The sequence below is a fragment of the Lonchura striata genome, chromosome 1 (genome assembly GCF_050655825.1).
Source record: "Lonchura striata isolate lonStrDom1 chromosome 1, ASM5065582v1, whole genome shotgun sequence".
Taxonomy (NCBI): domain Eukaryota; kingdom Metazoa; phylum Chordata; class Aves; order Passeriformes; family Estrildidae; genus Lonchura; species Lonchura striata.
Window position 1 is genome coordinate 71,417,122 of NC_140703.1, and position 27,538 is coordinate 71,444,659.

The window sequence follows — 27,538 nt, forward strand, 5'->3', positions numbered from 1 at the left end:
GCCGTTGAAGGATGTAAGGAGATCTAGGAAACTTTGAAATAAGGTAGATTCAATGTGGCTATGATGGCTGGGATGAGGCTGTAGGGTGGAAGTGGGAGCCCAGGACAGGAAGCAGTCAATACCCTGCCTGGCTGATTTTGGGCCTGGTTGTTCTAGTGCTATTGCTATACTCTTCTTTAGATGTGTTGGAGGTGATTCTGTCAGACCTCACCAGCCTGGAAAAGGTGAGATAAGAAGCTTGGGCTCAAGATAGCAGTTCTCTACAATAGGACATATGAATGACCTCATCTAGGCTTGGCTGGTATAGTCAGCTGGTGAGCTTCTACCACGTTTTAGTAAGGAAATTAAAGCACAACTATATGCAGAGGACAAACAGATACAGCCTTATCTGCTCATGGATGCATCTGTGTAGGGAATAGATAATGTTCTCAAACATTGTTCTCTGATGTTTTTCTCATGCATTATGCAACATGCTTCCCTAATGAAAGCTGGATAAGAGCACCTAAAATTTTAGTTACCTTCCTCTCCTGAGGGAAAAGCACTTACTTGTAGCTAGCAGTGTCTTCCATGGTTTCCTGTCATTATGTTGCTCATAAATATTTGATTATCTCTTGCCAGCCTTTGTTGTGCCAATTGTCAGGCGGTGCAATTGAGAGATGGGCTTGATACACCCCTCATATCTGGAGCCTGGCTCTGCATGGACAGGAACAGAGCTAAACCCCACAGCTGATGGTGCCACCCACATTGGTGTGCTGGTAGCTTTGGAAAGACTGAAGCGGCCCAGGCGCTGTTGCTGGCAGTTAACAGCCAGTGCTGGATCTCCCATCTCCCCTGCTAATGTGGGCTGGCTTTCTCAGAGCGCACAGCTGTCCTGGCATAATGGTACTCCCCTGAGAAAAATGGAATATGTGCCACCCAGTGGGGCTCACGGCCCCAGGGAAATCGGTAGCAGAATTTCTGAGGGAGAGAGGACATGATTTATGGTTAGAGTGAAGGTTGAGCTACCCCAGCCGAGGCCTTTGAAGCCTATGGTGCAGTTAGAAATTAGTCTGTGGCGCAGTTAGAAATTGTTAAGCTGTAAGCGCAGAGCAATGGGCTTTCTTGTTGACCTGTGCTGCCCAATTCTGGGTGTGAATTCATACAGGTCTGCAGTGTGAAACTTTAACCACCTGAAGACAAAGACAAACAAGGTTTGCTTGCCAATGAGAGTGTGCTATAATACAAACTATATTGAAGTGTATATATACTGCCATCTTTTAAACAATAAAGGGAGAACGTATGTTTAATCATATTGGTTTGGATTCTGTCCAGCTTTCCCGATTTTATATGAAGTCCCTTGCTGCTGAAATCTACAGATCCAGTGCTTTGCTGGGATGGTCACTCCTGATACAGTTCAAAAAGCCAAGTCCTTGCTTCCTCCTGTGGCTGCTTTCTGAGGCTTTGAACAAGCTGTTGATGTTCTCTTTTCTATTCCCTATCCAGAAAGCAAGCAAGTAGTTTGGAGGGGGGCAATGGGAAGAAGGGAGGCAGACTGCCAGAGAGGAAGGACTCTGAAAAGCTGTTCTTAGTGCTTCATAGTTATAGTATATGACCCACAAAAATGACTAATGGTGATGGTCATCCAAGATGTATCCAACATAAGTAGATGTGACTTTAAAGAGAGGCACATAATAATGGGCTTACTATGGGTAAAAAGAAAATGAAAACTACTCTTTCTTAAGGGAGAGGGGTTTTTATTGCCTGAATTGATAGCTGAAATAATTTGTAACCTTTTCATTTGACGGCCAAAATACTTTCCTATTAACCTTGTTCAGAAGCAAAGAAAAGCAAGTTAAAAATAACCCTTTATACCTGCAGAGGTGAATGAGTCTCCTGGCCTGTAACATCAAAGATAGCATCTCTGATAGGAACAGAACATCTTTCTACTTGGATTTCACTTGAGAAATTGTGCTTTCAAACCTGGTAGAGGTGGGGAGAGCAGTCAGAATCCAGGAACTGGACAGGTCATTGTTTCAAGTGCTGAAATCCATGATGATATTTAATTTTCTTTTTTTTTTTTTTTTTTTTGGTTGAAATTATTAGAATGTTTCAGTGGAAGGCACAGCTGTCTCTTTGTGCATGGGTATACACAGGCACCTAGTGCACACTTGCCTTCTGTGAATCCAGTGTGGAGCAGTTTGAAAGTGCAAACATATATTTCACAGATTACCATGGGGATCACTTTAATCAGCTTTGAGACCTGCTAATGCTGTAGAGATCTTTGAAGGACTACTGCTGTTTTCATCTCCATGCAGCCAGTGCAAGAAGGAATGAACATCATGTCTCTGTGCCGCCGCTGGAAGAGATGCTTCTCTCTAGGTAACTGTACAATGGGCAGCTGCTTTTTTTGTGCATTACACTGAACTGGGGTGGGCAGAATTAATAACAACAGCTTTGAGGGTGCTTTAGAGCAAAAGGTCACTATGTGTGCAGTAAATCTTTCAAATCTACTGTTGGCTAGAAGCCAGCATTATAGGCTGCTGGGCTTTTAGTAGAAGAAAACAGCTTTAAATCATGAGCATATAATGGAAACCCATTTATTTTTCTTGTTTAAATTGTTCTCTTAGAAATCAAGATCAGCTGTGTTGCAGCTGATATGCTTAAAGCTGTTAATAAATTGTTATAGAACAGACGCAAGGTTGTAGAACAGAAAGGAAAAAAGCACTTGGGTGTCAGAATGTTAACAGAGTTACGATGCGCCAAAGATATTTTTAGCTTCAACCAATATTAATACAGGGACATAACAAGCCTCAAAGGTGTGAGGCAAGAGGGCTGTAGCTGCTTTCTTCCCAGGATTAGCTTTGGCTGTCAGTTGTGCTAAGCAGATTTCTGATGTCTGTTTTTTAAATATTCCACTAATCACACAACAGATACACTGTACTTGATAGTTGTGTACATGGCCCACAAATGGGATTACTAGTTATGGTTATCCAAGATGTATCTGACAAAAGTGCTAGAATTAAAGGATCCTCCTTGAGCAGTGGGATTATTCATCAGAGGGATTCTTACTCTTGTTTGAAGTATAAGAATCCAATGTAGCTGTAGTTTCTGCCACCTCCTGTTCACTTTCTAGTAACTGTTTTAACAGTCACATCTCTCATCCAGTCTCATTATTTGCAGTTCCTGTAAGATGGGAGTAGAATTAGTGTTGTGCATTTTCAAATGCAATAGTTTGTATTTTACGTTTTTTCCTTTGTATTGAAAGATCTTTTTTCCTTAGCAGAAAATTCAATAGAAACTTAATTTTTTTTATCTCAGAGGCTGAAAGGTCACACAGAATGAATACAATGTGTTCACATATGTTTGCCCAATGAACTTGCATCTGCACTGTTGCCTTGTGTGTCAAAATTCTTATGTTAAATGTGTTGCTCTAAATCCAGTGTCCTCCACATTGTCTTCAGGACCCTCCAAGTCCTGAAGACTTGTTCATTGCTTTCTAATATGTGCACATGTGTTTCAAACTCAACTGACAGTTGGTAGGCCATGCTATCCAGGAGTTAAAAATAATAGTAATTTCTGAAAAGAGCAGTGAAGTGATGACATGTGGCATTACCAATAGCAGAAACCTTGTTCTGTAGAGTGTCAAAACCAGGTACCCCAGTGCTTGGTATATCGAGTTCTCACTGAACCAATGCCTCTGCCTCCTTCAAAGCTGCCTTAACTGGCCTTTGTTGTGGGATTTGTTCATGTGCTGTTGGTTGGAAAAAATTGATGACTTTTTTTTATGCCTTCATATCTTTATAGTATCTGTGAAGTTGTTGGAAACCTGGAACATATGGAATTCAATTTTCAGACTTGAATCTGAGTCTGAGAAGTGCAAATTGTCTGAACAGCTTTGAAAAAACCTATTTCACAGGAAGTGTTTGGATTTGAACTTGAGGGAATTTAGTGACAGCTTGGGAGTCTCCTTGAGCTTACTGGAACTGCAGTGTTTGTCTATTTAAAATTCTGATGTTGAACAGTTTAAACTCTGCTGTAGCTGAGTATTCAACTCTGTCAGGCTATTAGATCTAATTTATATGCTGCCTGAAATTTATTTTTTTCAGGCATCAGATATGCCGCTTGTTCTTACAAATGTTCTTATAAATCAAGCCCATGTTGTATATACCAAAAACCCCTTCTTGAAGTCCAAGTTCTGGTGACAAACTGCTTGTAAATACACAAGGGAGTTTGGATAAGAGTGAAGCTTCTAGAAACACTATTTTTGTTCAATGCAATATGGGAACTCTTAAACTAACAACAAAGCACTTGGTTGAACTGGTGTCAATTACTAGTTCCCCTAATATTTTTGTAATATTAGTTTGGAAGCTGGGACAGGAAAAAAAAAAAGGAATTAACTTCTCTGACTAGTGATCTGTCTTCATCTTTGGAGTTTAGCTGACAGTTGTGGCTATGAAGCTTGAGGCAGAATAAGAATAGATTGTGCGCACTGTTATTAGTTCAGCATGATCAGCAGAAACTACTTGGTTTTGACATTAAGTAAGAAGGTACAAAAATGCTTGGGAAATGGAGAAGAGCTATTTTAGACCAATATTCTTCTTGTGGTCTCACCAAGACTGCATATGAGCATTGTTAGAGGGAATAGAAACATTATGCCTTTATTTTGTCACTTCAAGAAGCAAAAAGAAATGCACCAAGGAGACTTTAACTTGGACTATAAGTAACCATAGGCACCTTTGCTTTCCCATACCTGAGTATTCTGCCAGTTGAATTTTTTGCTTTGAATAATGTCTGTTATTCATACAGAGATAAATGAATTTTATTGTGTGGATCTGCTTCTTATCCCTTCCCTCAGTAAGAGTTCTGTTCTGTCTCTAGAAATATGCAGTATTTCTGTGTGAGTGCATCAGGATCCTCTTTGTATACAGTTTCTGCCAAACTCCTGAGGTAGCATAATTCTGGTTGCTGCTGTTTAGTTCTCTGAAGTCTCTAATGTTCTGCTAGGAATTAGTTTTGTTTCTTTGTGATAACATTTAGTTGCTTCATTCAAATGAATTTGTGCATATGCCAAAAAAATCCAGGCTCCAGCTGACTCTGTGGCATTCAATTCCATTTACAATTGGAGGCTGCTCTTCAAAAGCAGCAGTGTTTTGTGCCTTGAATTTCTTAGAACTAAGAACTTCCTAGTTAGTAATTTAAGATTATTCAAAAAGATCCTTTTTTAGTGTTGTCAAATTTAGCTTAAATCTGGGATAAACACAAGAAAAGTGACTAAACTTCACAAGAAACATACTATTCCTGTTCATGCTTAACATGAACAGGGCCAAGCAAATGGAGTTCTGTTTCTCCTAGTTTCTTTAACCTCAATGGTTGCTTTTACATCAGCTGAAGTTACAAGAAGTCTTCCATAAATGTGTGCAGTTTAGTGAAGTGAGAGCTACTGATGCTGTGTATGTGTTAACACAATCATGTATGAACCATCTATACTGTTGAGTATCTGTGCATTTAGGAGAACACAGCAGGTCTTCTGTTGCTACATCCAACAGGCAGATTGGTCCTCCTTGGATTGACCAGTGTAACGAAGCTTATCTTCTGGCTTAGCTGAGCTCCCCATTGCATAGCAACATTCTTTGCAGAGATCTTTGGAGTTCTCTTTGAGATGCTAGAAGTCCATGAGCATTATCCCAGTGGCTAACTTTCCTGTCCAGCAATAACCTTCTTAGTCTTGTTAATTTTGTTAAACAACACATTGTATAGCTGTAAAGAGGAAGGGGGGAAGTTACAGACCAGTGTCTGTTTACTTTCCTGTGCAATATCTGTTAGCTTGATTGATGACAACTTCCTCCTTGTGTCTTGGAATCCAGAGAATAATGTTCCTTTGGTCTTCTCTGGTGCTTCTGTAGCTTCATTTGTTTTTAATATCCTTTTGGAGCTACTGTCTCTATTCATTTGTTTATTGGTCTGTATCTTGCACAGAAGAAAATTCCTATCTTCAGAACTGATTCATTGCTGTGCATAAAATAGCTGTTCTTTCTTGCTGTTCATCTCTAAAACATCTGCTACAAAGACATGTGTGTCTTTGTGTTCTGACTTGAACAGGGGAGTTATCCAAGAGCTTTAACTCCCACTGTCCTAAGTTTGACTCACAGTAGGACTGTTCCACAGCTATATCAAGTTGCTTGAGCTGATTACAGGTTTTTTCACAATCAGTTTGGCTCTTGACAGATACAAATTCAGGGTAACTTTAAAGAATAAAGTCTTGTTTGAAGAGCTCTAATCTGTTTATTTTGCTCACTTACTACACATTCAGGTTTTCTGCATGCAAAAAAAAACCCCAAAAAAACAAACAAAAAAAACACCCAAAAAACAACAACCAAAAAAACCAAACCCCTAAACAAAACCAAAGAAGCAAAAAAGAACCCTAAACCCTAAGAAGCTCTGAAAATACAAACCAACAATAAAGGCACTTGGAGATATTTTAACAGGTACCAACAAGTTAAAATGTCATACCTGAGTTTACTTCCAGCTTTTCTGTTTTGTATTGTCTGTAAGAAAAACAATACCTTCCCTGAGACTGCACATAATGTTGTTTGTGCCTTGCTGCACAAGCTGGCAAGTGGAGGGGCTTGAACTGACTGAGTAGTCATTTGGATATCTGCAGTACTATTTCAGTAAGCAACTGCACTGATTTGTTGCCCACTTCTGGTGTTGCATGGTAGCAAGCACTTGAGCCCATTAGTGGACAAGACCTGCTCTAGGGCTCCTAATGGCTGGAATGATGGGGATGGACAGAGAGCTCATGCTCCTGCCTGCCTGGTGATAGTCTGAAGGTTGCTGTGCGTGTGTTATAATGTACTATGCATGTTGAGGCTAACAACCCTCTTCTGTCACTAAAATTTGTCACAGCCTCCTTGTTATCCTAGATGGAAGCACTCTTAACCCTATAAGCTGATTAGATACTGCTGGCTCAGAAGCTTGGTGCCAGTGAAGTCCTGGGTGAAAATGTACAGTACTTTGCTCCTTTTTGCTATTCAACTTTTACATTCATATGGAAATCCTGCACTTGTTACTGTCACATATAAAAGATGGTTTTTAGTAAAGAGAAGTTCTGGTTGGCCTCAAATGCAAGGCACTCTCTTGGGAAAGATGAGGAAAACTTTATAACTGCCTATTAAAATGGACAGGATTTGTTCATATTTTCATGATAACAGTTAATTGGTTACCACACATGTTAACTGTACCTGCTGAAAGCTTTAAGTTCATAAAAGAAAAATATTAGTAGCACCCTTGGTGCTGTTTACATAACTGAAACAGTTTGCAGTAAAACATCTTTAGAACCCCATCTACTAAATATAGCTTTTTAAAGAAAATAATAGCTTAATTTCTTGATACAACTTGTTTTACTCCTAAGATTTAGAGTAAGCGTCCTTTGGGCAGGAATCCTGTGTCAGATTTGCTTCTCCTTTAGCAAATGGAAGAGCCACATAATTTCCAGTAACTTAAAGCAAAACAGTTCTTGCATGGCTCTTGAGAGAACTGAGAGGTGTTTTGCAACTGTGTATTAACTTCAAGGCTGCTGCTATTATGAACTCTGGTACTTGCATGCAGATGATCTAAAGACATCTTAATTTGCAGGACGTGGATCCACAGTGAAGGAAGCATATTTAAAATTACTTTTGGTAATAGAAGAACTAGAAAATAAAAGCTCCACTGTAAAATCTGCCAGATCTTCCTTTGTTCGGACATGAGCATGTCAGAATGTTTTCCTACAATGTTATGCTGTTGAACACTGTGGCAGTTTTCTAAATTCTTAAAAATGAAAACCATAACACTGTTCATCAGGGTTTTTTTCCACATGAACTGGTTGTAACTCAAGGTCAAGATATCCCGGTCCTGTGGAACAAAGCTCTCTTGGAGGACCTGGTAGCTGAAGTTGATGCCCTGCATCTCCTGTTGGCAGCATGCTGTGCTCTGCCTCTTTGACCTCCTACCTTATGTGCTTCTAGATTAACTTCCAGCTGCATTTCTGTTGAGAGCAGCTAGAGAAACAGTGCAAGAAATAACTTATTTCAGGTAAAACAAATTCATTTAGTCATGCTTCAGAGTAATTTTTTGTATATTAACGTGTTGAGAGTTCTGAAGTGCAGAACTCCTCATTTGGTGTCATCTTTGGACTCAGTTTGTGATAGTAATGCTGTGCAAAAATGTTATCCCTAAAAAGTGAGCATGTTACTGAATCTGAGTGGCTTGTTGAGAGCCAAATTTGTTTTTCAGTTCAAGGAAAAGTCTAAACTTGTCTTCCAGCTCTCTAAATACAGCTCTTAGCTTTTCAGGTGTTCACTTTGTCACTTTCTTTGAGGCTTAACCAATAACAAAAATGCCATGTTTTTTGTAAATGAGAAAGTTTGGAGGCTTTTGGTGGCACTCTCTTTCACTCTGAGGAAAGCTGTCTTTCATATGTCACAACTGAAAACTGTCACTTCTTACAGTTGGGAGTATACAGGGAACTTTGTATGGCTACCTAAACTTTGACTTGTGAGTGTCTGAGCTTAGAATCACAGGGTGCTTGAGGTAAGAGGATCGACCCCTGGAGATTGTAGCCCAACTCTGCTCTCAAATAGGGGTAGGTTCTTTACCTCAGTGTACTTCAGCTCTTTCTGGTACTAGATCCTAGTCCTGCAAGCAGTGTGCAGAATCAGAAGCATTATTCTTGGCTGTAAACGCTCTTAACATTGCTTTAATTTTAAATGGCATGAAGCCTTTGGTGAACTTCTGTACAAATCAGCTGTTTCTCATAGAGCGTGGTTCTGATGTTTTGGTGAGGGGCTTAATCTATAATCATTTGTTCTTAAAAATGGAACACATGTTAGAGCAACCAAGCACTTCACCAAGCTAGAGGTAGTAACTAGCTGGCTGATCTACTTAAGTGAAAAGTGATAAAATTTTGGCATGAGTTCTCTTGTGACTTCTGACAGTTGACAAGCATGCCAAGTGACTCATCTTTCAAAACACTACAGAATTCACAACACTTTATTTATGCAATCATGCAGAAACTGACTGTTACTGAGCAGATATTAAGGAGACAGACATGGAAAAATGTCATCTTTGCAGGCCTGGTGATGTAAGAGTGTTCAACCATAATTCATTGCTTTTCAAGTGATAATAAATGCCATATGAATTTGTCAGGGCATCAAGTCTGGTTTCTCTTAATGATGAGAGAAAGCTATAAAATCTCTTTATTTTTGTCAAGCTTTAATCCCATCTATTTTTAGAAGAAACCTCGTTAAATAGTGTACAGTAAGAGCCTTAAAGAAATGAATGGGCTTTTTATAAGGGAGTTTATAACTCAAGTCTGACTCATTGAACTTGTAAAGCACTGTGGAAAGCAGTATTAAACTCCTGCAGAAAGTGTCTCATGCCTCAGAATTGAAGCAAGGTGTATTAGACAATGTTTAAATTCCACAAAGATCTAAGTAGTTGAGTTGTCATCCCTAAAGATGCTTAAGAAACAGGTAGTTGTGTCTTTGGAACATGGTTTAGAGCCAACTGGGCAGTGCTGGGTTCATGGTTGGACTTGAGGATCTTAAAGGTCTTTTTCAACTTAAACAATTCTGTAATGCAGACTTAGGATCAATATGATTAGGGCAGTCAAAATCCTATGTAGCTGAACATATAAGCTAAATCTGATGTGGCTCTTCTAAATGAAGAGGCTGTGAGATAGCGTTCTGTTATTACTACTACTAATTGAAGTTATGAGAAGTTGGATGCAAAATAAATTGCATAGCAGTGTTGCAAGTCCTAGGATGAATAACAAGAAAGGTCCAAGTCTTGTGGGAGAGAGTGACAAGTTGGCATGCCCTTAAGTGAAGTCAATGAATCTTACTCCTCTGGGTATGGGGAAGTACATGCTACTGTGAATAAGAGCTGCTGAGCCTTCAGTTTTAAATCCCACAAGTGTTGGAGGTGGTCAAGTCTGCTGTGTTTATCCACAGCCTTTCTGAAACAAGAAGTAGAGGTGAAATTACTTTTGTATGGCTGAAGTGATGGTCTGCATGTGGTCAGGTGTCCTTGAGGGTGATACTTCTGAGGGGGGTGTAACCCCTGGTACTGCTGCCCACCAGGAGATTCTCAGAAGCTCAGGGATCCTTAACTTTTTTGGAAATGCAAGAAAAGGAGAGAATCTACAGCCAGTAGTAAAGGCCACTCTCTACAGGCTTTTGGACATGATCTGATTAGTAACAGGGGAGGGAGGTGGAAGGCATTCCTGATGGGCAGGATTATTGGATAATCTTCCAAAATGAGCATTATTCCACAAAGAGTTGAAGCAGCTGCCTTGATCCACTTTCAAAACCCGAAACCTTATTACAACTGTTTCTACACTCTAGTAAGTCTGCTTTGGAAATATTTCAGTGCACCTAAAGAATGAGACAGGTTGTCCCTGAGGCACCTGTCTTGAAGAGAGCAACCAAAAGGAAAGTATGTTAATTAAACCTAAATACTTCTGAACTTCATCAGCTATATTGACTCAATTAATCCTTAAAGTTGTGGGACAGCTTCATAATACTTTGCAGCAAGGAGAACTAGTCAGCAGGAAGATTTCAATCATCAGAGAATGTTATGAAAAACATCCCAAATAAATAAGATCCCTGAAAAAAACCCAACAATTTTTAAAGCATATTTGTTCTAGAATAATTGCACTTCTGTTCTGGCACTTGATTAGGAAAACTGATGAAAGCTGCTTCCTTGCAACTTAATGCTCTTAAGAGTATTGTTTGATCTCCTTTGCAGTTACACAACATGAAATCAATGGGAAAGGACAACAGATATCCAGTAGAGCATTTAGTTCCGTTTTTCTGAGGGGGAAAATATCCATTCAGCAAGGCTGAGTGGTCTTCTATGTCATGGCAAGCTTCTTCAGGCTGAGTAACTTAATATAGTATCATAATGGCATAGCCTTGCATAGTCTACAGTCTTCATATTTCACTTTCTGAAATTGTCTCTTTTCACTAAGTAAAAATGATCAAGCTGGCATATTTTTGCTGTCTGAATTGATATCAACTGGAATGAAAGAAAATCAATTATTTAGCCTCGAACTTGCAAGTCGGCTTAATGTCTCCAAAGTATGACTTCACAGTGTGCAACACTTGCTTTGGGCAAGAGGCGGTGCTGTTGAAAGCACATCAGTGTTAATTACATCGGCTTTATTGGCCCCGCAAAGGTTGTGTGCATGACCGTGGTGTATGAGGAATGGGTAACGTTGCCCTCCAGTGGCTGACGCCTGGAGAATACCGAGCCTGTTTGCACTGGCAATACAGAACAAAGGTTTGGGAAGGTCTGGGGTGAGCGGGATGTTAGCTTAAAAGTGTGTTCTGTTAAACAGGACAAGTTTACACAGAGTACAAATACCTAGGTGTTCCATGTGCTAAGGTTGAGTAGGACTGAAAATTTTACAACTTAGTTAAGGAGGATGTAATTTCAGGGGCCTCTCCCATTCATAGCAGAAGTCCTTTTTAGCCACTGTCTGAGCAGATCAGTTTGTTGAAGTGTCATCTTAGCTTCATACAGAAATCAGAAATAGATTTGGCTTTACAGCAGGTTTACAGCTTCACAAAACAGTTTATTGCTTCTGTTAACCTTTGAATGAAGTTCTCAAATAATGCTAATGTAACCCCTTTATTAGATATTTAAGAAACAAGTTATCATACGCTTGTCTAGAGCTACCTGTGCTAGCTTATAGATCCATGGCTTATTCAAGAAACTGATAAATTCTTATCTAATGTATTTACAGCTCAACTGAATTAAAGTATCTCCATGGCTTAGGAGGGAAGGGGAAAACAATATATCTGTCTCCACAACTCCGGTAATGTTTTGAGGCTTGACGGAGGGAATAACTAGCTCTTTTCTTTATGTTTTTGCATTCTTTTCTTGTAAAAGCACGCAATGCTTATGGAACTCAATTCACTCCAGACCCAGTGGGAAATGAAAATTACCTTATGCTTCTGCCGCTTAAAATAAAAGCTTCTAAATTGCACGTGTAAAGCAAGACTTTTTTTTTTATCAGTTCAGTCCGAGCCTTAGCTTTAGGGAGAGGCTCCCTAGATGCCCGGACGTAGCCCCGCACGGTGCTCGGGGCGGGGGAAGGCAGCTCGGTGCCCCCGTGGGGGTCCGGGGGAGCTCTGGCAGAGGTGCTGTGCCGCTCCCTGAGCGCGGGTTTGGGCTCGGGATGCGCTGCGCGCGGGCGGGCAGCGCCAAGGAACCGAGGGGAGCCGGAGCCCCGCGGCGGTGCGCAGGATGCCGGCTGCCTCCCTCGCACGGAGCCGAGGAGGCTGGAGGCGGGGGATGCGGGGCGCGGGGGGGCCGCCCGGCGGTTCCCGGCGAGATCGCTGGCACGGGCGGGAGCGGGGGCGGCGCTCCCGGGGCGGGGCTCGGCCCATCCCCGCGGGGCGGGGGGCGCGGGCCCCGCGCCGTCCCCGCCGCCAGCTGGCTGCGGCCGCCCCGCCGCCCCCTCCGCGGACACGCGTTATTTACAGCCGCCGCCGTGGTAAACAGCGGGCAGGGCGCGCTCGCAGCCGCCGCCCACCCGCGGCCCTTCCCCGCGGCGCGGCCCCGGGAGCTGCCGGCCCGGCTCCGCTGGGTGCGGCCCCTCGCTGACCGCCTCCCCTCCGCGCTCTCCTTGCAGGACCTGTCTGTTCCACCTCGGGCTATAAGAAGGCGGATGATGAGATGTCCGGAGCCACGTCCGCGGCGGATCTGGACGAGGCACCAGCCCGCACCATTTACTTGAACCAGCCCCAGCAGAGCAAGTTCCGCGACAACTGGGTCAGGTACGGAGCGGTCCCCGCTTCTCTCTTTACAGGCGGCAACCACACACCGCGCAGCCGTGGGCTGGGAGGACTCGGGTCCCTCTCCCTTGCCTCTCGGCCCTGCCCACGCCAGGTCTCAACACAATAAAACGCGTGTCCGCCGAGGTGGCTGGTTTTGTTGTCTCTGCTGGGTGCCAGGGTCTGGCCGGTGTACGGGCGAATCCAGCAGTAGCAAGTGATGAGCTGCTTCCCTCGACAGTAATGAGAGCAGGGAGCTGGTAGAGCTGAGTGGGAAAGATGCACGAAAAGATATTCACTTCAGTAGGGCACTGAAATTTGGAATAACAGGACCTACTCAAGCATTTCTGGATGTAGGGGTTAACCCGTGAAAATTTAGTGGGAGTTTTGAGTAGAATCCAGTAAACTCCATGAAGTGTCCCCTTAAAAAGTAGCATTCGGTTGAAAGAACAACTAGGCTAAGTATATAAAAAATGTATAGAATAGGAAGGAAGAAAAGAGAAAGTACATCCAACAGGACAGGTATAATTGCAGAAACTACAAGCTGGCATTCCCTATGCATAAAAGGCTATGGTCCACTTGTGTTTTTTAATTAAGACCACAGGTAATTTTCTTATCTATTTGGAGCCTTTAATAGGGGTATGTGTGTGTTAATACATCTGGTGGTATGATTAATGCCACCAGTGTTGTTGCAGTTTGAAAACACAAATAACATGGACTGAAACATGGAGTACAAGGATGCATAACATGAGCAAGTTATGGTGGTGCTTGCCACACTTGCCTGGGGCTAGCAGGATGAACAGATGGCTCCTGTCATGACTAAGGAGGAGTATTGTTTAGCAGGCTTCTGTTCGTTTATGCAGATGTTTGGGTTATTCTTCAAAGAAGAGTTTACACAATGAGTACCTTTATGAAAAGAGAGGAGTTTTATATCCTGCTGAAGTGATGATTTCCATTATCTGGTTTATTTTGTGTGTATGACCAAGGGCAATTCTAAGATTATTCTCTGGAATGGTGCTGATGTTCTGGGCACCACAGCAACTTATTTATAGGTGGTTTTCTCCTCAACTTTGACTTGTTATATTTGTCTGGGAAAGTCTATGGTTTAGGAGCAGTTAAAATGACACATTTTCTCAGTATCTGCTTTATTTTATGTGGGTAGCAAGAGTGAAGGTTTTCTTGCTTTATTTTTCCTTGACTAATTGAGGGATGAGTTTAACAGTTTCCTGTGCAGAGACTATTTGTGCTTTCCCTGCTTTAAGAAGGAAAAAGCAGGGAATAGAGGGTTGGCAGAAACTGTAGTTTATGTTTTCCAGAAGGGCTTCTGTTCTGATCTAGCTAAATCTTATAGAAAAGTAGTGTGTTACTCTGCTACCAATTACTTGTTCCTGACAGTGCTATTACTAAAGAGCAGCTATGTCCAGTTTGCTATCTGGAAGCCATCCCCTTGTACCTAGTTGTACAAGTTTCTCAGTACCTTTTCACATCTTTGCCTCATGACAGGTAACTTCTGAGTTGTAAGAAATCTTGGCATGTGAGGGATAGGACAAAGTGCAGGTAGCGTAATAGCAAATTACAGCATAGATACTTTTGTTATCTGATTAGGAACCTTAGCTCCTTGGTGTCGCTTGGAAATTAAGTTGACTTTATAATGATTTATTGCTGCTTAGTAAGAAAGCTTTGATCTCTTGACTTCTAAAGGGTGATAGACATTGCCAGTACTCTTTCCATCCTCTGGATTAGTTTTCTTCCTCCAGCCTTCAGGTGGGACTGAAGGCAAAGGTGACCTGAGCTTGTAATACCTGAGGAAGGAGGCCTCAGTTACTTAAGTATATTGGAGTTTCTCTTGAGGAACTGCAGTTGTCTGTTGCCTTCAGACTTTCTTACTTAACTGTATTCAACTTCAGAAATTCATTCAGCACTGGATTTCTCTGTACTGATGGATTTGTGGATGTTTTGTCTCCCTAGGAAGTATCAGCATACAATAGAGCAAGGTGCTGGGTAAGCAAGTGAACACCTGTATGGGCTTGTGGAAAATTAAACTGAAAATAATAAACCAGCTTGTTTTAAATTGTGTGAGTTCTGACTTTCATATTTTTGGTAGTCATTAAGGATTCTCCAAATAACAGTGGGAATTTGTGAATGTTCATAGGAAGTTTTCTAAATTAGGGATAGTGTGAAAAGCTTGCTCAAAACTAAGTAAAATACAGCAAGAAATGGAAGTGCAGAGCATGGAGGAGGGTAGGCTAGTGTTGTGGATTTTTGTGTGAGATGTTCTAAACATCTTGAGCTGCTTGACTTTTTGTGGGTAGAGAAGCACTGTTAAAAGTGAATTCCAATGTTTGTGGGAGCATAAAGACAGACTAATTTTGGATAAGTTAATAAAGATGGATAATTATCTCAATCCCACTTCTAAGTAGTATGTAGTGCTATTTCAAAACTTAAGTGGATGGCAAGATGGCATTAACACTTCCAGAAGTCTTGAAAGTAACAAATGAAAAATGTATGTTGAGGAAGTTTCCAGTCTCTCTACGGAGCTTTGTGCCCTACTTCCTGGGAAGTGGTTTGACCTGTCTGCCAGTGGGAAGTAGGGAGTAAGTTTTTTTGTGTTTTGCTTCTCTATGTGACCTTTGCTTTATTAAACTGCCTTTATTTTGACCGTGAATTTTTTCCCATGGTATTTTCTGTTGCTTGTCCTGCTGAGAAGAGGATTGATAGAACAGATCAGGGAGTACCAAGTGTCCAGCCCACAATAAGATGGGAAATAAGCTTCCCTATTGCCTTGTAAAACTAAAGGAATACAGGTGGGTTATGGTGGCAGGGGCTTGAATTCTGTGTTAATACTTCTGAGATGACCAAAGTAATGGCATGAACAATTTTCCAAATGTATCCTCAGTGAAGACTGGATATTATATTTGAAGTTAGAATGTTCTATAAATTTTATTTTCATGGAAATACAGTTTCTGGATGTTTCATAATAATACAAGAATCTACTCTCATATCAGGCTTATTCTGAATGTATAATAGTACTGTAATAGGAATTTCTTCCAGTGCCTTTAGTAAAAAACACTAGTAAAGTGGTTTGAGCGCCTCACTTGTTGCATGTTAATGCAAAAGAGTTGGACTTCTGGTTTATTAGTCCTGGAGGAACAAGTATCTTGAGATAACTTCAAGGACATTAGAAATGGTCTCCAAATTTTTGAATGGTGGAATTGGTTTGTAAATATTGCTCTAGGTAATTTCTTCTATTTCAGGCATGGTAGTGCATCCTGGTGCAAATCTGACTTGTGTCTGAATCAGGAGCCCAAATTCAGTCTCAGTTTGTGGCTTGAGTGGTAGGTTGGACAATGCTGCAATCAGGAAGGGCAAAATTCAAATTTTTTTTTTTTTTAATGGATCTTGAATCCAGAAGTCTTGTTCAGAAGTTTTCTTATCAAAACAGACATTGGTGGATTGATCTCTTAAGAAGATCCTAAAAGTTGCATTATGATATCCAGCAAATACTCAGTTCAGAAACCTGTTTTCATACAGGCAAAAATTAAGTTCTGATAGATAATGAGCAAAGTCTTCAATGTTTATTTTAAATTGTAAAGGGTCTTAAAACTCAAGTAAACAGATGAGAATCAATTTCTTGTCTCATAAGGCAGAAGCACTTTGCATGGGGAATTTAGCCCTGAAGACTGTAACAAGGTTTCTAGTGGAATCCGAAGTCCTGTATTAAACAGACTACTGTGTATCTGCAGTCCCATACTGTCCCGTCAGTGCCTGCATGATGCTTCCTGGTGAGAATACTGTAGATACAATATTTAGTCTTTATTTTATGTGTGTTGCATTAAATACAATATTTAGTCTTTATTTTATGTGTGTTGCATTAAATTAAGACAAGTGCATTGCTTTATTGGCTTGTGTATAGGTACTGTAGAAGTCAGTTGTGATTTAGAGGTGTTCATGCTTTTTGAATGTGTGGGCAGGTTCTCACTGGTGAAACACGAGTTGCTGGTATCACTAACCAATTAGTATTGACCCATGAAACCTGAGTAGTGTTCTCTATGATCTGTGGAAATGTGGATTGTAGTCTATGTGCAGGTGAATTTCTCTGCACTTAGTGGTATAGCTCAGCATTCATCTTGCACCAAAATGTTTTAGCATGTTCTTAGGTTAATGCCTGAATTTCTGCTCAGTTTATTCTTAGTAGAGTTCAGGCACTGGCCATTTGTTTTATTGTGTTTGTGTTAGATTTGAAATACTCTTCTGTTGTCATGTGAACAGATTGCTTGCCTGACTGCAGAACAGCATTTTGAAATTCTTCAAAGAAGGGATGTATTATTATAATAATGGGTTAAACTAATCCTTTAACTTTTTTAGTTTCAGGTAAATAGTGTTTTTAAGTGAAGAAAAAGACTTAGTATAACATATGTTTTTAAACAAACAAAAACTTGTTTCCTGCAGTGCAGCTGTTGCTGATACTGTAATCTGCCACAATGAAAAAGGCTTGGGTACAGCAATAGACTGATTCTTTTAGCCATTAAAATTCACTAAAAGTACCTGTTATTGTATGCCTGGTGTTGTGTATAGAGATTATACCAGTGTAATTGAAGCTGCTACATCTTTGGTCTTGGGCTATTCCTAGGGTAAGAACCCAGTGACAGTTAAATTGTTGAATTTTGCTCCAATGAAATGTCTGGATGAAAAAAAAACATAGATGTGGGAGTTCTAGTGCCCTTTCACCTGCTGCATGCATGCTGTCTGGTATCCTGAAATTGTTCTGGTGGTTTGTGGCATAATGAATTTGATACATCAGCAGTAGCAACACAGCAGGTGGATTAAACTAGGTCCTTTTTTTTTTCTTTTTAGATATCCCTGAATCCTAGTGGTCTGTAGAAAGAGGTAGACGAGAACAAATTATCTTAAGTGGACCTAAGTAGCGTTTAAGATGTGTAATAACTGCATTCCACATAGTTTCTGTGGGTTGGGAAGATAATTACATTTCTCTGAAGACTAAACATTAATTTATTTTGCCAGCCCCTTGCTTGTCACTAAAATAAATAATGCTTTAGTTGTGGTGACATTTAGAGTTAAAAAATTGCTTTAAAACTGAAGCTAGCACACTGGCTTTTAGATAGCTAGCCAGATAATGTCACTTGTTTGATTTTTTTCTTTTTTTTTTTTCCTAGTCATCTTCATATCAGTGCTGTGTGTTTAAGTGGAGGCTATTCTCTGTTTGTGCAGTAACTAAATGTTGTACTAAACTTACTTTATTAGACAGTAGAATTTTGAGGTTAACTGTGCTGGTCAGCTGTTTTTATTGAGTTGTACTTGCCAGCAGGGCTACTACAAAGTGAGTGTGTATTACTGTAGTGATGACCTCCACTCATGCTGAAACAATATCATGCCTTCAGAGCTTTTAGTATTGTTTCTAAACAGTCTTTGTTTAAGGTATTTGTTACTGAAAAACAGCCAGGAATCTGTTCTCCTTTCTGTATGGATTTAATGAATAGAGAACTCATGGAAAGGCCTTTCCTGTTTGCAAGCTTTGGGAAAAGCCTCTAGGGTACTGCATTTTGAAGCAAAAGTGCTCTTGCTTCTATTAAATGTGACACGTGGTCTGGTTTTCAGGTTAAACTGAGCGTAAGCAGTTGTGGCAGTGCCTACTCTGTATTAAGACTGAGCTACTGTAGGAGACTTTCCTAGTGGAAATAGTATTTGCTTTGGTAATTAACATAAATTACATTAGTTGTTGCAGTCTTTTACTACTTATGTATGGCAGTAGGGCTGCTGATGCTGGGGCAGTTTAGAATAGCGTTAAAAGTTCTAAAAAATCCTTACATGGTTAGGAGGTTATCCTAATGAACTAGAAAGTAATGAGATTGTTGTGCTTCAGTGGACAGGAGTTCATAGTGCATTTTCCTCTCCTTTTTCTCAGCAGTGGTCTGTCTGTGTAAGGGTAGGAGTTGAATTGAAGCCCTTGAAGATGAGCTTGTTGCTGATGCAGCTTTGGAGGAAGTGCAGGTAGCTCAGCCAGGCTGGGTTTGTCAGCCTGATAATCTTGCTCCTGAAATGGAGCTTGTACACAAGGGTAGATAACTCTACTTGCCTGCTCAGGCACTGGTAACCACTGAGGATTGCACTTAGCCCCCTATCTTTTTATTAGGTGTTGATGTAGGATGCCCATGACTAGGAAATAATGATGTAGGAATGATCTGAACTGTCTGTGCTAATTTAGATTTTTCCCTTGTGCAAAACACTTCTCAACATTAGTGTCTGGTTGTCTAGCTGAGAACTGTCTGCTTTTTTTTCTTTTCCTTACTTTATTTGTATATGAGACCTTGAATTTGACTTGAACAAACTGGTTTTTTGAAGGGTTTTGTTTTTTTATGGCAGCAGACCCAAATCATTGTGGTCCTCATAAAGCAAGTTCTAATGGTACTTGACCTTCAGGAAAATGAGTGGACTGTGTTCATATATCCTGACTCTTTTAATTATTGTATGAAACAATAATCTTCCTCTAAATCATATGATTTGAGGACAGAAGGCTCAGGGATTCTGAGATGTGATCAGTTCCACCTGTAACAAGCAAGGGTAATAACATGTTTTCCAAACAGTGGTGCCTTTAGTTGCTTCTGGTGGGAACCCATACTATAAATAAAGAAATAAGGAATGTGGGGAAGTGGTGAAGTGCTTGAGATGAATACTACTGATAAGTTTTCATCTGGAATTGATTAATTCTAATACTTTTGAATACTCTCAATCAATTTCATTGTCTGTGTGGATAATTTCAGACAACAGATTAATCTTCTACAGTTTCTCTGTGGCTTTTTTGGGAAATCTTTCAGGGTTTGATGTTTCAGTAGCTCAGCACAAGAATGTCCCTTAAACCATTTCCTTTTTTGTCAATATTTGAATTTGTATATAAAAAATACCTTTGGTATTATGGAGAAACTGTAGCAGAGTGCAGGGAAAGATGGAAACAAAATAGGCACTTGGATTGTAGACACTGCTTGTTCCAGAGCTGAGTGACTTGATTTTTGTCTTGCTCTGGCAAGCTTTAAGCAATAATGTCTTGCAGTATTCAAGTTGTTGAACTTTTTCCTATGCAAGGGCAAGTCCTGCTCCTTTCACGCTCCTCTGTTCTGCCCTGAGCTCAGGGTCTGCCTTGGATATTTAAGCACCACATATGCTTTTCTTGGCTTACAGAAGTGTACAGCCATATACAGCAGTGAAACCCATTCTGGCTGGAGTCTTCCTCTGTAAGAGCTGTAGTCTCGAGGATTCATCTGACAGGGAAAGGCCCTTCAATTGAATTGGCAGCTGCATTTTTCAGGCTTCCTGGTGTTATAAAACCAGGGTATCTAGGACCTAATTTTCAGTCAACCAATAATCATTTCATAGGCGTATAAGTAATGGCTTCTTATAAGCCCTCATGATGTATTTTTTGGGACCTTGTAAACAGCTGATTTGTCTCTTTTGCAAGTTTCAAGAAGGTACACCATCTTCCCTATGTGCAAGGAGGTAGATGACCTTCCACTATCTGAAAACCTTGTTCGTGACACTTGGGTTTAGAACAATCTCCTCAGTATTCTGCATGGCAGCCGCTTGTTGATGAGATGTACCTATAAATGTGTGTTCTCTGTACTTAATGTAATAGCTGAATATTGTTTTTTCTGTTAATATCTCTTGAAATACATAAAGCTTGCTGCTGTGCCTCTTGCTGCAATGGTGATTGCCTGGAGGCAGCTTGTCACGCTACCTCTGTACATGAGAGCTTTAGCAGAACCTCAGATGCTGATGTCAGTCTTGCTATTAAGTGTCATATGCCTGGCAGGACCTTAGCATGCAAACACCATTCCAACTAAAGACAGTATTTGAGCTTTTCAGTCAAGCAGATCAGCTTGGGTTTTCTGGGGTTTTTCTTTTCCTTCTCTTTTACTGGGTGTCTGACCTTCTGTTCGTGTTGATGGACACAAAGCTTGTTTGGTGAGAGAAGAGTTCAAGTCTGTAACATTCACTTTAATTACCCAGCCCTTTTGCTGTGGTTCAGGTGTCTGTGCCTATCTTCTTCAGTGATTGTTCCTTCAAACTGATATGTGTTAAAAGCACTGACATCAAGTGATAGTCATTCTTCAGCTCTTGGAGAGTAATTCAGGTATGTGAACTGTGGCATGAGTAGGTTTGTGTGAATGCTGTCTAGGAAAGGACAGTTTGATGTAGTGTGACCCCTGTAAATGGGACCCCATGTATCTCAAGAAGGTCTTGTTTCTTAATCATTATTATCTTAATTATCTAAAATTTTCTTAATCATGGTTATAAAGTGAAGTTTATCTCAGAGTTGCTATTTTAAAGGAAGGGGTGTAAGTGCTTTAGATGGCTGACTGGAAAAGTGCAGACTGTGTTCAGCTGCATATTGCCAGCACACACACGTGTCTCAAGGAAGTAACTGCTCTGCCCGTCTTACTGACAGCCTTTGCCTCTTCAACCATTAGTAAAGTAAAACCTAATTTAATAAAATGTTTTTGGGAGACAGGGGGAAAGGCAACAATGGGAGTGATGGTGCAAAAGTTACCTATGAATAGAGTACTGGAGAACGGCTATAGAGTTTCTCACTGCACTGTTTGCTACTTTTCATTTGACTGTTACAAAAATTGCTAGGTAATCCTTGGTACTTGAGTAATATGGTAATGAGTTAAAGTATGTGAATGACACTAATGTTTTGCACGTTATACAGTGATTGCTTTCAAAAAAATCTCTGCACTTCCCTAGAAACAGTGTGGCCAGAGCCAGCTGTAGTCGGGTGTATCCAAATTCACTTGTTTAGCAGGGTTTGGTATTGTTCCTCCTGTCTTGCACGGTGGTGTAACTTGAAACATGACTTATGTGAATTAACTTGCAGGTGTGGAGGAGATGTCTCTTCTAATGTTTGCACACCTGTTCAGCATTTGAACTTGTGTAGTTAAGCGAGATTTGTGTAGCTAACAGCTGTTGCTTTAGGAGAAACCAGTTTGTTGTCTGTTTTCCCCCTTGTGCTTCCCTCCTCTACCTGCCTCACCCTGTTCTGTGAGCTGCAGGCCTCCTATTCTCTGAGTTAACGTGGCTCTAATTGAGGCTGGTCAGAGAGCTAACCTGCCAGTTTTTTATTTTTAGTGACTAAAACTGCGCTATGAGTGAGCTGACTGAAGTTTCTACCTGTTCATATGTAGATTTTAACTTTCCTGAGCTTTGGTGGTCCTGAAGTTGTAACACATCTATCTGTTGTGAAGGAGTGCAACAGTTTTTTTATGTTATTTAGAAATAAGCATTGTTTTTATCATTTAAAGAACTGTTCTTCAGAGATAAGTCAGTTGCATGCTCCTGCCCAGCTTAGACTGCTAGCTGTGTTTCTGTAAGAAGTTTCCTTTTGAATAATAAAATGTATCTGCTCTTTACTCATACTTGTGGCTGCTGTTCTGACCTGTATGGTAACAGCTGATTGTACCTGCCTCTAATTAGAGCTGTACCAATTTTCTATGGGCATCTGTCAAGTTACTTAAGCAATAGAATACATGGCGTGACTTAGTATGTACAAACCTCTTTCAAAAGAGCCTTATTGTGTTGGCATTTACATAATTATTAGAGTAAGAATCATGTTTGAGCCAGCTAGCTGTGAAGTTGGTAGGCGGTAGAATGTTGTTAATAAATGTTTCAGCTTGGTTGCAGTCAAATTCTTGTGTTCTTATAATCATAGCAATGTGGTACCTAGAGGAATACTATTCTCATATAAAATCTGACATTGTTTGATGTCTAATTAGTCCTGCTTGGAGATGTTGCTTATGGATCTGACTGTGAACTTGATTAACCCATATTTTTAAGTCACAAGGTTATTCTGAGATGTGTGTTTAATTATGTTCTGTATTAAAGGAAGGTTATTACACATGAGACCAAGCAAATGTGGCTTAAAAAAAAAAAAGAAATATTTAGGGCTGAAAGTATTTGAAGGAAGTAATTTTCTTTATATAAAGACTGGACTCACTTTAAACCTGTAAGTATTATTTCACTCATTTGGCTTAGTAGATATGAGCCATGATTAAGTACAACTATTTGAAATTTTTGTAAAATATTATGTTGAGTATTTAAATACTTGATTCTGGTGAGCAGCAGTAGGAACAGAAAGGGATTTTGTAGTTGCTTGAAGAGGAAACAAGGCAAGTTCCTAAGATGCATCTTAATTGGTTTTTAATTGGTTTTTAATTTTAACTTACCCCACTAATTTTTCTTTAGTGCTTAAAATAGAGCCTTTTAAAACAGGCTGTGCCTTGATACATCTAGATACTGTTTGATTTTGAAAGATGCAGCAGTGTCTGGTTAGATGGCTTGGAGTTGAGGATGGGGCAGATAAGAAGGAAAAGAAGGGGATTAAAGCAATAAGTTGGAAAATGCAGTTCTCTAACCATTGTCTGTGCAGAGGTCAGAGAACCCCACTGAACTCAGCTGCTTGTGGATCAGGGTAGTAAGAGTTTTATGCATAGCAGCAGTCTGTTGTGAAAGGCAGATCATATAGCTAAAGCGTTTGATTATCCTAGTCCTTTATGATTTCTGAATAGCAATACTGTGCATTTCAGTTGATCTGGAAGGCTTTTTGGTGGGGGAGAGAGGACTAGACTTAATGGAGAGGTGGTCTTGGCACTGCTAGGAAATGTCAGTAAAACAGGAAATGGGAGACAATTTTTCTTTTTTTCTTGAGAGCCAAGTATTTTAGTCTTCTCAGTTCCTTGGAAATACAAGACTTCTTAAAAAACAAAAAACAACCAAACCAGAACAAAAAAGCACCAAAAACACCTGTAAAATGAAACCAAAACCACAGCACCCCAAAAAAAAAAAATACACCTCAAAATTCCTGTCATTTCTTGTTGGGCCTTTGCAAGGCATACTTAGCTACCGGTGCTCAGTTGTTAAAACCCCAACTCATGATGATGGCCAGTAATTTAGGAGGTGAAGGTTCTATGCTAATGGTTAAATTATCATGTCAACTTTGACATTTTTTTCCTGAAGGGAAAAAATGCCCATTATGGATTTGATGTGAAGATGACAAATTTCAAAGGTGATTAAGGCTAGTTAGTGCTGTATGTTTTTGTTTTAAGGCAGTAGAAAGTTATAATTCAGTGATATATCTGTTAGTTACAGTGTATACATATATGTTAGTTATATACATATAAAAAAATAGGAAAAAAGCCAAAAGACATTAATCTGAAAAAGTGTATGTTGTTCTGGAGGATTATTCATATCTGAGCATAAGTCATTCTGAAGTAGGAAATGATGCATTTTAAAAACGCATTGCAATGCATTTAATTTCTCTCATTCAACTCTGCCTCCCCCAACATTTAAATTCCGTGTTTTGATGAAAGGTAAGCGCTTGGAACTGAAATGAAAGCTTGACTGTTCACAGTGCTGAAGTTTGAATGGATGGCAGATTGTCTGATAGTTCATCCAACAACAAGGGTACCAGCAGTAGAAGTGGGCCTGATGGCCTTCTGGGTCTGTGTGATGGCTCTTTTGTTTGGTACAGATCTTTATCATAACCAAAGCAACTACTTCCTTCGTATTCTAAATATGTCTCTCTCATCTTTGAACTGCTGTCTAACACTGGCTTTTAGACTTTTTGGTCATGATCCCCACCAGATATTCTGATGAAGTACTAAGATGAAAATCTTCTACCCTGCAGCACAGCCAAGTACAGCGTGGTGACATTTCTACCTCGATTCCTGTATGAGCAGATAAGAAAAGCTGCAAATGCATTCTTCCTCTTCATTGCCTTACTGCAGGTATTGTTTTATTGCTTTGCCTTGTTAATAAAATGCAATGGTAGTGCAGTAAAAGTTATTTCTGTTCTTATGCTTAACTGCAAGGCAATTCTTAAACTTAATACTCATATTAATGGGATATGTAGTTGCTAACTGGAACTGGAAGACAGCATAGAAACTTCTTTCCATGTAGTTTGTAAAGTCGAACCTCTTTTATTAATAAGTAAAAATAAGTTGTGTCATAAAGCATGGAGCTATTGACCATTATGAGAAAAGAATATGTGACTTGTGAAACTTTTGCTTAGTTCAGATTATCATTGCTTCCATGTGAATGATGTAATTTGTATAACTTTCTTGTAAAGAGAAGAGAAATAGAAAAAAAGGCATGTACAACAACAGTATCTTCTAACTTTGTTATTGTTTCTTCAAACCTACGTAGACTGTAGGATAGTTTGCCCACTGAAATGGAATATCTGTGAGGCACAAATCACACAGTAAATCAGAGAACTTTGTGTTCTCTCTTCTGAGAGCTTTGCATAAAATTCTAAATGTGCCAGAAATTAATTTTAAATACTAATATAAAAGGGGTCTCTTTTCCCTCTGCTCACAGCAAATTCCAGATGTCTCTCCAACAGGAAGATATACCACCTTGGTGCCATTGCTATTTATTTTAACAGTTGCTGGCATCAAAGAAATCATAGAAGATTATGTGAGTATGACTGATGAGGATGGGAATGAATATGATGGGGAAGGCTGTGCTAAAGACCAAAAGCTATAAAATGCCATAAAGTCATGCATCTCTGAAGTCTCTTGAGTCATTGCTTAACAGTAGCAAAATATTGTTTTGACTTTCAAAGTACTTGAATTTCTGTAATAAATACTGAAAATACACTGAAATAAAGAAATATTTTCATTATAGTAGAAATCAGGACATTTGTTTCTCCTTCTTCAAGCTTGCTTATTAATGCTATGATTAGAAAGAGTGTAGAGTTCTGACAAATATGTGGTCTTTTCAGATGGTCTTGAAAAGGAGGGTTGCGGGGAGGCAAGCAATTTAAGGATAGAGAAGACTGTTTTGGGCAAAATCTGTTCTAACTTGCTTGTGTACTTTACATCAGAATGAGGTCTTTCTGCTTTGCAAAATACTGATGAGTGAAATCATTTGGATATCAGTCTAAACAACAGCACATGAAATTTATATACATGGATATCTATTTAAATATTGTGGTCCTTATTGTTACTTTTGTTGTTCTTCAATAAAACCCAGCTTTGGAGACTTTTTTACCACTGATAAAGTTTTGAGCCAGACTTCCAACACGAGTATTTACACTTTGAAGGTTGTAAATTATACTCTTTATGTTCTTTTACAAACCATTTCGATTTAGATTATCTGTGACTTTAAAAAACAAAGCAAAAAATCCCATAAAGGCAAAAAGGACCCAATGTATCATCTTGCATTTTGTCATATTTTTAGCTCTGATCATTCTTGAATTTGTGATGAAGTGTAATGAGGTATAATGAAATGTTTTGTTTCCTTACAGAAAAGGCATAAGGCTGACAGTGCAGTGAATAAAAAGAAAACAGTAGGTAAGACTAAACAGTCTTTAAGTATTTAAAATGCAAATAGTGAATGCTTACTTTTACTTTTGAACAATTCTATTGCTTTAATGGTCATGATGGTGAGGAATGCCATCATGACCATTAAAGCAGGTACTTACCAGTAATTTAGGATTTTACTTTGATAAAGGTTTCAGACTGATTGTTGATGGTCTGACACTTAAGGGGAGGCATTGGGAGGATTACCTGAATTTATAAGTTCATGTAATTTCAAGGTTGTGCAAAGTTGCATAGTTCTCAGCACCTCCAAGAAAACCAAACGATTTTTTCCTTACCAAACTCCATCCTGATTATTCTAACACCAAACCCAACACCAAAACATCCAGAACTAAAAAAGCCAACAACCCCCTGAAATGTTGAAAGCTGCTGTCAGAAGAATTTTAAGTCATTTTTGTAAATGCTGCTGCCCTTTAAATATAGTAAGTCTGGGGACTTTTTAGCTTTGCTTTCCTGAAGTGTCACTGAAAGAGAATTTAATGCTGATATCCACTGAATGCCTAGATGTATCATTAAGGTATGGATAGTACTTGTCACTGTATGCCTGAAGACATCACTGTAATTTTCTTCACCTCCCTTAACTGAAAACCTGTGCAGAAAATAGGAAGAGCTTGTCACTGGCCGTCCTGTGATTGTCCTGTGCCATAGTCAAGGCAGCTCCATGTTCATGTGTTGGACAGCTCCACTTCTGCTCCTCTGTGCAAATGTGCAGCTGAAATAGGAACACAGGGACTTGAGCTCCAAGAAGAGCCCTTCCGCCCAAGCAGAAATACCTCAAGTGTCAAAAAGCTAGAGGAACACTTAAAGGAACATGGGAAAGTGAGCAACCTGCTGGCTCCATGCATCATATAGTCCTGCAAACATTATATCTGTTTTTTTTCACTGAGTTTGGTGCTTGAAAATTTGGGTTGATCACTAAGGTTGTTTATTAATACACATCTAAAGGCATTGCTTTATCAGTTCTCCTAGGTAATGTCTCTCTACAAGAGTCTGGGAAGATATTTGGAGTGCAAGAACACTGTATTAGTCATGAGCAATTGGCAATTAAGTGGCTGTAGCATAACAGCCCTTGTTATGGGTAATATGAAAGATGGCCCTTCCAGAGGTTGCAGAGGCAGTTACAATTCATTTGTTGGTAGAGAATGTGTGCCAACAAACACTTCAAGGGACGTTTGTCACAGTAATTGTGGAGAGACAACCTTAAAGAAAACTAGGTGTTCTAATGGAGCTAAGTGGATCTTAGCACTTGAAAAATTATGAGTTCAGATTTTATTTTTTACCTTTGAATACTCTAAATAAATTTTTAGTCTGATACGTAATACTGTATCCTCCTCCTTCTTAAGAGGAAGGCTA

General features: G+C 39.7%; 1 protein-coding gene across 6 annotated transcripts in view; it reads left to right on the forward strand.

The window, feature by feature from the left end:
- ATP8A2 (ATPase phospholipid transporting 8A2) overlaps positions 1-27,538 on the forward strand; it is a 317,425-nt gene that overhangs the window by 23,078 nt on the left and 266,809 nt on the right. For 3 of the 6 annotated variants that reach the window (XM_021530648.4, XM_085580332.1, XM_085580352.1), the window contains 4 exons: positions 12,659-12,803; positions 24,493-24,592; positions 25,182-25,280; positions 26,113-26,158. In XM_021530648.4, coding sequence (XP_021386323.3) covers positions 12,659-12,803; positions 24,493-24,592; positions 25,182-25,280; positions 26,113-26,158 — 390 coding nt within the window. Of the gene's footprint in view, positions 1-2,204; positions 2,359-12,141; positions 12,165-12,402; positions 12,521-12,658; positions 12,804-24,492; positions 24,593-25,181; positions 25,281-26,112; positions 26,159-27,538 lie in introns of those variants that run through there. The other 3 variants (XM_085580328.1, XM_085580346.1, XM_077781458.2) reach the window with 3 other exon arrangements.